Source organism: Stigmatopora nigra, chromosome 17 (assembly GCF_051989575.1).
Source record: "Stigmatopora nigra isolate UIUO_SnigA chromosome 17, RoL_Snig_1.1, whole genome shotgun sequence".
Taxonomy (NCBI): Eukaryota; Metazoa; Chordata; class Actinopteri; order Syngnathiformes; family Syngnathidae; genus Stigmatopora; species Stigmatopora nigra.
In genome coordinates this window covers 9,128,316-9,142,720 of record NC_135524.1, presented here as the reverse complement: position 1 = coordinate 9,142,720, position 14,405 = coordinate 9,128,316, and the positions used below count along the sequence as shown (strand labels likewise).

The window sequence follows — 14,405 nt, the reverse complement described above, 5'->3', positions numbered from 1 at the left end:
ACCAAACATATTTGGCATTGTTGGATAATAATCCTTCTTTCATGAGTTTTCTTGAAAACAATGCATTTCTTATTCATTTTACAGTAATTTGACAGTATCAAGACAACAAGAACAGGATTATTTGTACAAGAAAATTGCCTCTTGAATCTGACAGAGGACTTGGAGTAAAACGCCAAATACCTGTTTTTTTTATTATTTAAATCACGCGCAGAGGAACGATTTAAATCAATAATTGCTGTTTTTGGCTGGTTTTTACCCCATTATCGGGCAATGTTTGCCTGTACGCCATTGACGTTCATTGCTGTCTTTTCCAGGTGAAATCACCCCCGCCCGGTTGTAATAGCTGAAAAGCTCCAGTATTTGGTTTTTAAATGCTTCTAGGAAGTGGATTTTACCCCATTTTTGTGCATTGATTTATTAATTATTTTTATGTGTCGTAGCTGTAACTGCAGTAGAAGTTTTATAGCCATAAAATAGTTTTCGAAGGTTGGATTGATTCGTTGAAGGTGCTACGAGAAAATGCACAGACCGCCATTGATGTACTGGGGTGATCCGTCTTCGCGTTTTTTTGAATATCGCGGCCATGTGTGGTCTACGTTAGCAGTGAAAAATGAGGGATTCGTGTATTGCATGATAGATCTACAAACATTTGATGGGCACCCAATTTCATAGTCTCTGGGTCTTCGCCTGAAGTTGACCTGTGGATTTCTTTCAGAATCGCCCAAGTGCTTGCAAATATTACTCTCTTCACCCCTTTGATTAAATAAAATTCCTACCCAAGAGGGATGATGACCCATCTCGCCCAATTGTACATCCTCCCGGATCCTATTACTTCAACTCCTGACACTCTCTTCAGTTTCTCGAGGACTCTTGTACGCTTTATGTAGAACACTTGGCACCCACACACACTTTCTTCGATGTCCACTTGTGCCAAGATGAGACTAGCTTTTGTCATGCATTTACAATCAAACACTCTAAAGCGAGCTCACAGTACTATTTGAGATTGCCCATTTGTCTCTTCACTGTATGTGATGAATACATACTCATCTTTCCTCACAACTTGTCAGTAGAGATGGAACCTCAACCACTACCTCATTTTAGCCTGTAATTTGGGAAAAATTGATTCAACACTCCTGTAGAAAACTTCATATTGCATCGTAATAGAGCTTTGCTGCCATCTTAAATCCCTAACTTCAGCCTGGCCCAATTGAGGTAGGCTCTTTGTTTTTTTGTTTTGCCTGCTTTGGTTTCTTTCTAAATACAGTCGTACCTATATTTACAAAATTATTTCATTACGGGAAGTGGTTTTGAAACTTTGTAACCTTTTTAGTTTCTTAACTACCGAAATATTTTACATTGAATTACCATAATAAATTGACGATCTTCAATAATACCCACTAAAACATTTAAATTTTAAATCATCTCATCTTTAGCATTTTCTGCATCGCTCTATCCTTATCAGGGTCACGGGCGGTGCCGGAGCCTACTCCAGCTGACTCCGGGTCAGAGGCATGGGTCACCGTGAATTGGTGGCCAGCCAATCACAGCCATTAAGCAGTGTTTAATGCAAATATAAACCATGCAAGACCATAGGTTTGGACAGGCATGGCGGGAATGAAGCGCTCTATCAGGGAATATCCTCAATGTTAACTACCGTACAGACAATGCAATATGATCTGGTCCAAAGCCTCCACAGAAGAAAGACAATAGTGACTTCCAGGTTTTAGGCTCAAAAGTCTGTGGTCAGCCATTCAGTCTCACTCATTAGAGATTTGACCAATTACAGCAGACCTGTCTCTTTATTTACCAGGGTCACAGATATTCACCAGTCTTTTGTTTCCAGAGCTGTGTTCCAGAGTTTAGAACCTAAATGGGTGAATATCAAGGATTCCACGCTGTAGGAGAACAATGGATGTCCTTCTTAAAGTGAGGAGCAGAGAGGCGGCCTGTGAGGAAAAGGTAGGAGACTCAATGAGACAATAGCGAGACGGAGGATGGACACAGGCTTTAACCCGCCACAACATTGTTATTGTTTATCTTGCTGCCATACTCACACCTTGGCAGAAACCCCAGTATTCTCCCTCTCCGTATTTTCCTGCATTGTCTGTTCTTGGAGAGAAGACGATAAGAATGACAAAAAAAATTCACAGCAGCTCTGTATGTGGGGGACTGCAACAAGAAACTTTAAGATAAAGAAAGCACCGCAGCAATAAATCACAGCAAGATGGATTGGAATGGTTCTGCTGTTGTAACGCAAACGGCGTGGGACTAAGAAAGTGAATGATGCGACAGAACAGAAAAGTCAAAGTTTCACACGGAAACAAATGATCAGAAAGCGGGGGTGGAGACTTGCTACTAATAGAAAACGGAGACAAAAGTCAGAGAGGCTATAGTGCATGATAAGACAGAAAGCTTCATTCATGAGAGTTCCACACAGGCTGAATATCAAGGGGCAAAAATGATTCCATCCTAAGAAACTGAAACTGCTCCTTCAACGTTTTACATATTAATTTCAACATATCAATGCATACAGTAGGTCTTTATATATATATATATATATATAGAAATTACAGTACAAAACCTACTTACGTTATTCCTAAAAATTGCGTTTGGTAGCCTTGTCTAAGAACACCCCCGTTGCCAATCCGATTCTCAGGAAGAAGCGCCTGTGGCCTCACAGCATGAAGGGCGCCAGATTGTTTTGCCGGCAACTAGAGGCAACAGGGAGGCAATAGATCGCTTCATGCTTCCGGTAAGCAAAGCAGCCACCCAGCTTATCCCTAAGTGTCTTCAGGAAAATGAAAAGCTCCGTGAGGAAAAGATGGCAAACTCCCCTCTGTGAAGTTCTTTTGGCAAATCCTGAAATCCTTGCTAAGTGGCAATGATCTAGGGGAGACCAGCATCCATGCTGCGGCGATAGCTTGAACTTCCTTTCTTGGGCTGTCTTATTGTAATACAAACTACCTGTAAATGATGATGTAGGACATATTGATTCTCACCTTTCTAAGCAATTTAGTCAATACAATTAGTATAGTACAGGATAAATAAATTTGTGGAGATTGGCACTTTTGTGCAGATTTATTAAATGGTGCTCTTAGGATAATTCATGTGCTACTAAACACTACTTAACGTAAATTGTGTAAAATATAGGGTTAGGGGGGTTATGTACTTCATATAAATTCAATGAAGTGGTGGGCAGTACAACTATGCACACAGTTCATTTGATTAAAAGATAGCTTTCATGAGAAATAAAATGGGCTAAAAACAGTTTAAAAGGGAAATAAAAATGCAAATATGCTTAATATAAACTGGTTCTTTCGTCGGCTTTCATAGAAAATAAACCATGATATTATTTTGTGGCATTTGAAATCCCCAGTGATGATTATATTACTATTAAAATATAAGATGATTAACTTATAGAGAGACTCGATAAAGTGGACTTCAATGAAGCCAGGATACCTGGGAGTGGGTCACGACCATCTAAATGGATATTGGGCAAAAACAAAAGCTTTTTTCCAACTTGGTTCTTTTCGATTTGGCTCGCAAAAAGTGCCATTCTTTCTTCTCCATTACTTTGCAGGATGCCTGGGGTGCGAAGGGTTTCATGAGGCTAATAAAGGCCAGGATATTGAGCAGCAAAGGAGAGGACCGGAGGACAACCACACCATCTGGGAACCATAAATGGCATTACTGTAGCTAAGGCCAACAGTGTGTAATCTGAAAAAAAGTTTCATTAGAGTTAGAGTTCTCTTTTGTTTAAAAAAATCACCTAATTTATCTAAAGAAGAGCAAAATAATATTTTCTCCAGGATCCAATGCTGCATTTAAACCTACTGAACATGTCTTTTCACAAAAATGTTTTTAAATCGGTAAATTCTTCACTTAATAGCGGGTTTGTCAACCCACAATGGCTGAAGGAGGAGAAGAAATGGTTATGATTGCAGATTTACTGTCAAAGCCATTTTCAAGACGGACTTTTCAAGAGAAGCTGCACCTCATTAAGAAAGGTCGGACAACTCCGAAGCAAGCAAGCTTGTCACAACTAGGAACAGACATTTTCAGCCCTAAATCAAATCAAAATGTATGCCAGAAACCCAACAGGACAGGCTCGATTTTCAGCATTACCTTAGATGGCGATAGAAAGGGAGGAAAGAAAAGAGGATGAATTTTGTGTACAAATAGGATTTTTTTTGGTGATTAAAATGTGGTTGTATTCCTAAATGATGCCTTTTAAGTGTCGCAGCTGGTAAAGGTTTTATAGCTGTAAAATATATATTGAGGGTTGGATTGATTTAGACATTGCAATACTGAAGGCATAGATGTAGAATGCATGGCCCGCCACTGGGAATTTGTAGATCTACTGATAAAGAGTCACTATCCAATACCAAGGAAACATTTGAGGGAAAAGCAGCTGATCAAAATTGCTCCCTCTGCCCCAATTTGAACAACACTATCCATCAATAACACTATATCACAGGGTGATATTTTTTTTTTTTGCATATCACTCGAACTTATTTGGGATTTCCGCCGGGCTCCATGCAGCGGTGTGTACTCTCATGACCAGGGCTAGACAGGTCGGTGGATGCGCCTGTCACCCAATCATAGGTCCAGCACCAAGCGGGTTGAGCAACACCATCATCACCCTTGCTGACCTACTTAAGTGAGCTAGAACCAGATCACGTTGCTATCAGTTCACTGTTAGTGCCTTCCCGTGTTTCTTACTCTTGTTATCTGATCTACGAATACTTGTTTTGCCCTAGGACCATGTTTGTCGGCCCAGATCTTGTACCTTTGTCTTAGATTATCCTACAGACTTGTTTATATGTGTTTTCCTTAGTACTCTGAGGAAATGTGAGATAATTGGAGATGTGGACTGCTAGGAATTTGAAAGTATCCACTCGCTCCCCACATTTGCCGTTGGTATACAGGGGGGAGCGAGCAGCCTTGTTCCGTCGATAAGTTCTCTGGTTTGGGAGGCGCCACGTTGTTGAGAGCGCATCACTCGCTGAGTCCAAGGACCTCATCTCTCTAGGCCGTCTCATTCTCCCCTGTGATCATCTCCACCTACGATGTATCGTCCGCAACTTTCATAATGATGTTCTCAGGGTAGATGAGAGATGGCGTCCTAGCTTCAAGGGCTGAGGTCGGTTGACCAGGAGCATGTAAAATTATGGATTATAGTTGTCAAACACAGGCGTATCTAAATCACAAAACAAATAGGACTTTATCGTTATAAGTGATAAGTTATGACTTGATAAGTTATGACTTGATGCAGTGCCCTGACATTGTATTTTAACCGTGTTACAAATGAATTTTGTTTTCAGGATAACAGTCACTCACCAGTACACATTGATCTTTAAATTGGAAAAAAATGACAGAAAAGGAATAAAATTAAGAGATAAATGAAGAGGTAGACCAATCCACAATTGTACAATTAGGAATAATCCATTACTTATTAGGTTCAACAATTATCAAACTTTGTACGTATCTATGCACACAACATTGTGCTCCAATATATATTCATCTTAGTTGACAATTGATTTTGCTAACAAGTGCTGTAGAAACAGTGCTGTTTATCGCCTCAAGACAGATCGAACATTCATTTTGGATCCTGAAACTCAACAATTTCAAGGATGAGGTATCTTTAAGTGTCTTACTATTGAGCTGCAATCTTCCATGGGCCGTGGTGAAAAGGTCAAACATGAGCTGAGTGTTTGGGCTGGCGTTTTAATAAAGATCATCGGCTGCTGAACCTCACCAAGACATTGCCCTTGCTAAAAAGATATTGACGACTTAACACTGTACACTCTTTACAATAATTAACCTATAGAAAAATATTGACATCACCGATTACTATTGAGGCATTCACCAATCTGTTAACTATTAAAAATATTGACATCAATTTGTTATTTCTTTTTAAAACCATCTGTTGCATACATTATAATCAGTTCTGTTCTTAGCCGAGGGAGATCGAAAAGTGCTCCGTGGCTCTGCGTTAAGCTGGAGAAGGCTACAGGTGGGAAAGCTTTCTGGTATTCCCAGTTCTATCAGAATCAACTGGTGAATGTTGGGACCTAGAGGCAGTGTGTCAAATTATTTTATGTCTGAAATCTGAATACTTTCTTCACCATACAAAACCTGATTACCTAAATGTGTCAAAATTCGTTACATGGATTTACGAACACATGTTCACTAAATTAACCATGATAACATAATTTGTTTGAGACAAAGCAACAACAATAAAATTGTTTATTAAACTTTATTGACAGTTTTTGATCAGGAAGAGAAATACTATCCCACAGTAATAGGGGAAGTACAAAATTAACATAAACAGCAATGGGGAAAAAAGAAATACATTAGACTACACCTATTACTTCAAATTCTTGCTCATTTTAAATTTCTTTTAAAACTAAATGATAAAGTTGTTTTGAAAATTATAACAAAAAAGTTCATACAGAGTTAGTGCATATCTAATTCATTTTTCTAGGTTTTTTGTTATTGCCAAAAACAAATTCCACATTTTCTTTTCTATATCTTGATCAAGTGCTATAGATTTATTGGCACTGCTGTTCATTAAAATGAACAAGAAATTGTGGCAAAAAAAGTAGTCACAATGTTAGCCCTCTGGGGCATGAATGGAGAGCACCCATATTTTAATATCAAACATCCTTCATGGAAGGAGCATCAAGTCTTTTTGGATGATTTCCAAAATAATGAATTTCTGAAAGCAAAAAACAAAATCTAACCATGATTGGAAAAAAAAAATGGAACGATGATCTGTTCGTGTCAGCTGAGCCACCTTCTCTGACTAGGCACTTCAGTTTAAGGGACTGACTTTCCAATCATGGTGAACCTAAGATTCACACGAAATGAGCTCAAAGTGCCTACAGCAGAATAATCTCCTGGTAAGCAATGAGCGTTATAACTGCCGGTCAAAATGTCTTCAGGATGTGGGAGGCTGGAAAGCCTTTGATGAGGCAAGCATGGCACGTACTTTTGCCATCAGTTCCTTAAGAGAGAGGGAGAGATTGAAATAAGGTCAAGAGGTTTTTGCCTTCCAACAAGTTAGTATTGGAACATTTGAAATGCAGAAGTAATAACATGGATTTGCTTCTTTCGACCCTTTTATTCAGCTTTTAGCCTTCAACGTACCTGCTAGGCTCAAAACAGTGCTTCTATATTGACCATTAACTCTTATTTCAGGGTACTTAGGAAATGGGTGGGGTAATAGAAACCACTGCTGGCTTCCGCAATACTTTTGATAATTGAGAGGAAGGGGAAACAAATGGTGAAAACAATACTAATGCGTCATTATATGGATGTCATTGCCTTGACTTTGTATGTCGACCTATTGAACTTTAATGTATATTTTGTGCCATTTGCTAAAATGGGCCAATTTTTGCCCACACACGTTTTTAAACTTACTAACAACTACATAGGAAAAAGTAAATATGGGCTGGTATCCGATTTTGACAGTATGAGAAAAGAATATCACAGCATCAAAACGAAATCTTTCAAATCTCGTTTGACCTCCATTATTGGCAAAGAAGGGTACATAAAGTATTGAGATTGACTTTTGGTATTGACCAAATACTTATTTTCCACAATGTTTTGCAAATAAATTCTTTAAATATCAAACAATGAGACGTACATACATACACACACTTACATACAAACTTTAGACATTATATTAATGTAATGATCAACCACATCCCCTCAAAAGAGTTGATGAATAAACCAGCAAAGTGAGTCTCTCTATGCGCATTCTATTGCAAGCGTATTTAACGACCGTTGTAAACATCAGAAGTTGACATCTATTGATAATCATGCTGTCTGCTGTGCTCAGATCAATTCCTTTACCCTTTTCATTAAAAGTCTCATCTACAAAACATGTTTACATATATTCCCTGAATAAATGAGCCTCCGTAGGTTTTAGAAAGCTAAATAAACATTTGTATAACGTCTAATTATAGGGCTGCTTCATGAATTCAAAGGAATTGTTTTAAAAGCGTTCAACACTATCTTACGCTCAACGTTCTCTAAGCTGCACAATTGCACACAAGACGCACTCAGCGCACAAGAAAACCTATCCATTGCAGTGAACGCGCTGCAAATGAATTAACTTTTTTATGTATCATTTTGCCCTGTAATTCAGTGAGTGACAGATGTCCAGCAAATGATAGGATACGATGCAATTATACACTACGCAGCCAATGACGGCATTGACAGAAGTTGTGCATGTGACATTGCGACAGAGTTAAGTGAATGTGATACGTCGACTCCTCAAGCCAAAGTAAAAAGAACTGCAGTTCTTTTAAGTTAAAATGGCTGTCTGAGTATGTCCAAACAGAAAAACAAGCGGTAAAACTGGGCGGCTCCTTTCTTTTTTGAGTGAAAAAGGTCTGCTCTACAAAACATGCAGCAAAACTAAAGTTGTATGGGGGTGTTCCAATGGAAAAATATGGACTTAATGTATTCGACTACTTCAACATTCACCAGAGAAGTTGTCTGAATAAAAGTGAGAAGTGACACCAATACTGTTAAGACATTACTGCCAATGGCTGTGCGTGACGTCTTGTAAAAATGGAGCGGTCGTTGGACAATACGGACTCTTAACTCCCTCTACAGATTTTCCATGGGGTTGAGATCTGGAGAAAGGCTAGGCCACTCCATGACCTTGAAATCCTTTGTTGCCTTGGCTGTGTTGGGGATCATTGTCATGCTGAAAGACTTAGCCACGTCTCATCTTCAATGTCCTTGCTGATGGAAGGAGATTTACACTCAAAATCTCTCGATTCATGGCCCTATTCATTCTTTCCTTTACACAGATCAGTCGTCCTGGTCCCTTTGCAGAAAAACATCCCAAAGCATGTTTTCCATCCCCATGCTTCACAGCAGGTATGGTGTTCTTCGGGTGCAATTCAGCATTCCTTCTCCTCCAAACATGAGAACCTGTTTCATCCAAAAAGTTCTATTTTGGTTCCATCTGACCACAACATATTCTCCCAGACCTCTTTTGGATCATCCAAATGGTCTCTAGCGAACCGCAGATGGGCCTGGATGTGTACTGACTTCAGCAGGGGACACGTCTGGCAGTGCAGGATTCGAGTCCCCGGCGGCACATTGTGTTACTGATAGTAGCCTTTGTTAACCGTATGGTTCTGGGATTTTTGAAGTTAGACCTTCTTGAGAGCCAGAAATCTTGTTTGTAGGTGATCAAATACTTATTCTCCACTCTAATTTGGAAATATTTTTTAAAAAAATCAAATAATGTGATTTTCATTTGTTTTTTCCACATTCTGTCTCTAATCGTTGTTTAAATTTTAAGTTTGGATTGTGCATATTCTAGTAACATTTATTAGGATGTTGGATTCATAGATATTAATCATTAAATTTTATTATGAGTAGATCAATTATGGGTGGTAGCCATGCACCTGCTTATGGCAGGTGTGATACTGGTGTGCCCATAGTGTGCAACTATGATGTTGCTCACACTGTTCCTCAGTGTGCTCAGGGAGGTTGTCTGTATGAAAAATTAGAGGGAACATTGCATATCACCCGGAGTGACTAGAAATGTACATAAAACAGACACTTGTCAGTGATGGCTTGCACTTGCTTGTTCCTGTGTGGTCCTCGTAGCCTCATTTTCTTCTTTCGAGTGTGAGACCACGGTTACAAGGTACGCACAAGTCAAGCAACAAGCACCATAAAGATCCATTGATCCTTTTTATATCCTTATTCCTTATTATGCCATTGATTCGAATTTTGGCAATTCCTGCAACTAGCTTCATCTTTAACATTCACCATCTGTTTTGCTTTACTCTTCAGTCAATTCCAGAATTCCATCGATTAAAGGAAAGCCTTTGAACCACTACCTACAGTTATTGATTAAATTTCAGACAAAAAAAATAAAATAAAAGAGACCGACAAACCAAGACTTGAATAACACGAAATGGAAGCAAAATCCTTTGAACAGGCAAGGTAGGATGGTTAAGATTAAGTATCTATTTAAGTTAACCCTTGATGGTGTTCTAAATTGGAATTGTAAATAGAATTACATGATTTGACAGGGCTGATGTACTAATCTCCATCAATGTAATTTATGACCTCATCCTCTAAAGCGTTTTTGAATAGTGCAAAACACAAAGAACCCACCCCCGTGATTACTTCTGTGAACGCCGTAACACAGCTTCTCAGTATGAAAACAAACAAACAATCATTAAAAGGATAATGGCGTTTTTAAGTAGCTTTCTATCATGCAGTCATGAGCCGTTTCAAACAGCCCATTGTCGAGCAGAACGTTACTGTACTTGTTTTAGAACAGCCTATGCCACTATGCATCCTAATAAGACAATTAAACAAATCTAACATTTTCACATGCATCAAGGAAACATCTGTGTCCTCCTCCCACCAGTTCTGCCTAAAAGGAACAAACAAATCAATGTCAGCTCTACAGTTGTGCCGCTGATGCCAATTTAGTGGAAATGCTGGTTTCTTCGGGGTATTGTTTTTTTTCCACAATAATAATCTACCCTTACTTTGTGTGTGATAATACAACTTAATTTGGAAGACCGCTTCCTTAACTTCCCGACTCGTTAAAATCCTCAAAGCAGCACCAACTTAAATAGTTGAGTCTCCTGTTCTTTGGGTTCACTCTCCTGGGATTAATCAGAGTTTTGTGAATGATAAACAAAATAATTCCTTAGAAAGAAGTAAATATTTATATACTTGATGTAGTGCAGATAGCCCATGTAATGGCTTTTTTATACCGATTGCGGTTTGTCAGCGTTCACGTCAGTTTTTCTCAAGCATAAACATCAGTCTGACAACATTCATCGCCTGCAAAACATCTACGAGGTGACAGATGTAATCGTAGTCATGACGCACAAGTCAATTTTTTACAGACGTCGCAACCCAACATCACGAGATTGACATCATTCCCCCATGCTGGAAAGGAACGTTAGCACTGATACATAAATACGAATTCCGATTTCCTTAAAGCAAATGAAACATTGTTGTCAACGAGGATTGTGGAATTTGTCCATATGCTCCATTGTCTTGAGAACATAAGATGTATCTTTTTTTTCCATGATGCTGTAATTGTCCTTATGCAGAAAAAAAAGAAAACTCTTATGACAATTTATATCCAATTATTTGTTTTGTGGGACGTGCCAACTTCATGTTTGATGTGGAACTCACGTTATTGCAAGATTGTGCCTGAATTTACGTATTCTTTTGAGAGCCTTCACAATTGTCTGATTGCAGCAAATATTCGCAACCGATACATTTTGTTCTGTAATGTTTTCATAGTAGTGATGCAGACGAATTTCCTGGGTAAGACTAATGCTGCAAGATGGATGCAACCCACTGAATGTGAAAACCCACGGCAGAGATGAGAGGGGAAGGGAGTGTCTTACATAACAGCAAGTCGGAATGAGGCGAACTGTAACAAGGCTATTAGAATGTTTTGAATTTTTAATGCAGTGTTTGTAAAACATCACAGGTGGGAGTAGAGTAAATTGTATAACAAGTAGCTATGACTCCCACAACTGCAAAAAGCAGGAGTGAGCAAGCAGTGGTGGGATGCGGCAAGCAGTACAGCGGTACCTCGAGATACGAGCTTAATCCGTTCAGGGCTTGAGCTCACATGTCGATATTCTTGTAACTCGAACGAATGTTTCCCATTGAAATGAACTAAAAACAAATTAATTGGTTCCAATACTCTGAAAAAAACATCAAAAACCGGATATTGGATCGGAAAAAATGTTTTATTTCTTCTAATTCGCCATCTATTAACAAAGTAACACATAAATATTGGTTTATTATTACTAAAATGTGTTTAATAGAACTAAAATTAGACAGATTTTGCGGAGGTTAGAGAGAAGGACATAGAGGGGGCGGGTTGGAGCGGGGTAGACTTTTTTTCCACCGGTGAATCGTAATATAACATGACCAAATTAAAATGAACTAGGATTACGATGCAGACACTTCAAAATAAATTTAATCTAACCTTACACTAAACTTAATTCTAATTTTGTTTTACATTTTTATACCTTTCTTCTCCCGGCCGGGTTGGCTGTGCGCCCCGGCTCCACCCTGACTTTCACCATCGGTGGGCTGTTTGCTTTTGTTTTCCCTTCAAAATATTCTGAAAATGATGCACACAAATGCCCTCACAATAGGATAACGCAAGACCACTTGCCAACGAGAAGTAATATGTATACCCCTCGTACTAGCGATCGCTACGCCATTTGCGCCAAGTGACGGAAAAAAAACTGAAAAAATGCAACGCTCCGACCAGTGCTCGTAGATATGTTATACACAAAAGAGATGCGGCAAAAAAGACAGTGCACTAAAATCATTTTCACATATATCACCTGGCTTTCTTGTATCTCGAAATGCTCGTACGTCGGGGTGCTCGTATGTCGAGGAACCGCTGTAGTGGCTTGGTTTTCAAACAGTAGCAGTAGTAGTAAGGAGTGAAAATGCCTCTCTAGCCAGATTAACCTCATTCAACTTTTCCACAAATCAGATATTTTAATTCCAGGAACAAAATGTGCACGCGGATGAAGACATTATGGAGAGTAGCCTGATACCACCATACATTTTGTGAAGCGCAGCAGAATACAGTGATACCTTGATATACAAGAGTCCCAACATACGAGCAATTTCAGATACGAGTAAAACTCCAAGCAAATATTTGCCTTGAGAAACAAAACAAATTTTGAGATACGAGCATACGAGATAGCCAGGTGCCCGAGACGCGAGAGGCTGCATATGATTAAATTAAATTATTATGTAGATGACGACATTAACTATATTAGAATTTGTTAACGATTATTATAGTTACTTGTTCATGATAAACAGTGTTTTGTAGAATATATATTTCACTCTAATAAATGAGAATTATGAATTAGCATTAGGGAAACGACCACAATACCTGAGTTATTTTGGACTGGACAGCAGATACTATCGATGAGGTCACAGGCTCTTTCTCCTGAGACGCACCCCTGCAGAGAGACAGGAAGAAGACAATAAGACATGCAGTATTGTTGGGGAGTGAGACAGAAAACATTCAACCCTATGTTCCAAAACAAGGAAATCTGCATATATATACATATATATACATATACGTGTATATGTACGTGTATTTGTATATTATGTTTTATTATTTGGTAAACCAACAAAATCACAGGGATCAAATGCTTTGTACACTCATTGTACTTTTATCATTTTCAAAAGATTTTTTTCGGAGTTGTATTAAAAATCGTGGAACAAATTAGGCCAATTCAACGCAAAATACATCTCTACTTGCAAATGTTTTGATGCATCAATTAATTTCCCGTGTAAGTACCAAAGCAATCAAAACAGACAAAGCAAAGCCTACCTGGATTGGGCTAGGCTTGAGTTGGGGCTTGAAGATGGCGACAAAGCCCTATTTGGTGATGGGTAAGGAGAAACAGAGGAACCTGACTTCTTTTTACTTCCTAATATGGAGGTCTTTCGTTTTCCAATAGGGGAGCTATAAGAAATTATAAAAATATTAAATGGAGACAGCAATACCATATTTTATTCTATAGTAAACACTCAGGAGTCTAAAATTACCTAAAGTGGATGAGGCGCCCAATAAGTTGTCGCGCCTTTTGTATGCACCACATTCAAGATTCTGTAGATTTTTTCTGTATGACACAGACTGCTTAACTGTTTGGGTGCATTTCTTGCTATCGACGCTATTTCTATATAGTGAAAAGGTGTTGGCTAGATGTCAGGATGCGGGTGTGAAAGGGCATGTGGCGGGGGATTTAAAGAATAGAGCATGTCCCTATAATTAGTGCAGGTATGCGTTGTGCAAAACAATATCAATTTGACCCCTGAAAATGGCACCTATTGTCCTTCTTGGTGCTTTCGCTTCATGAAATGGGGCCATCTATCCATCCAGGCAAGCACTACTGCAGCAAAAATATTCTCGACAGGCGTATGCAGCCCAAACAGATCACCAATATGGTAGACATGCCGCTTACTTTCGACATTCCGAAGAACCACACTTTCGACAAGAAGGGAACCAGCACGGTCGCATTACGCACAAGGGGCCACGAGAAGGCAGCTTTCACTGTTGACAAAAGAACTATAACCACTGTCATAAACAGAGCATTCAAAACAAATGGAGCTTGGGAGCGACGAATGTCCGATGTTATACATAGTTATACAAAGGCAGCGACAATTTATGAATGGATTGTGGATGCCTGAGCTCAAGTGTCGGCCAGCATTGTAGTTCGAGCTTTAGCCAACCCTGGCAAATATAATCTTCCTACAATTAATGTCCCGTCCAAGATTCGATTACCATTTAGGTTTTGTCTGGTCAAGTTTTAATTTTTCTTGCTTAACTCTGGGAAGGAATTGGACCA

The 14,405-nt window shown here is 39.0% G+C and overlaps 1 protein-coding gene across 1 annotated transcript in view; it reads right to left on the bottom strand.

Moving 5' to 3' along the window:
* Nucleotides 1–6,235: 6,235 nt before the first annotated feature.
* Nucleotides 6,236–14,405, bottom strand: part of sfswap (splicing factor SWAP) — a 34,315-nt gene continuing 26,145 nt past the window's right edge. Inside the window, exons 17-19 of the mRNA XM_077737249.1 lie at nucleotides 13,388–13,522; nucleotides 12,941–13,010; nucleotides 6,236–7,009 (exon numbers count right to left, since the gene is read on the bottom strand). Coding sequence (XP_077593375.1) covers nucleotides 6,944–7,009; nucleotides 12,941–13,010; nucleotides 13,388–13,522 — 271 coding nt within the window. The 3' untranslated portion in view covers nucleotides 6,236–6,943. The remainder of the gene's footprint in view (nucleotides 7,010–12,940; nucleotides 13,011–13,387; nucleotides 13,523–14,405) is intronic.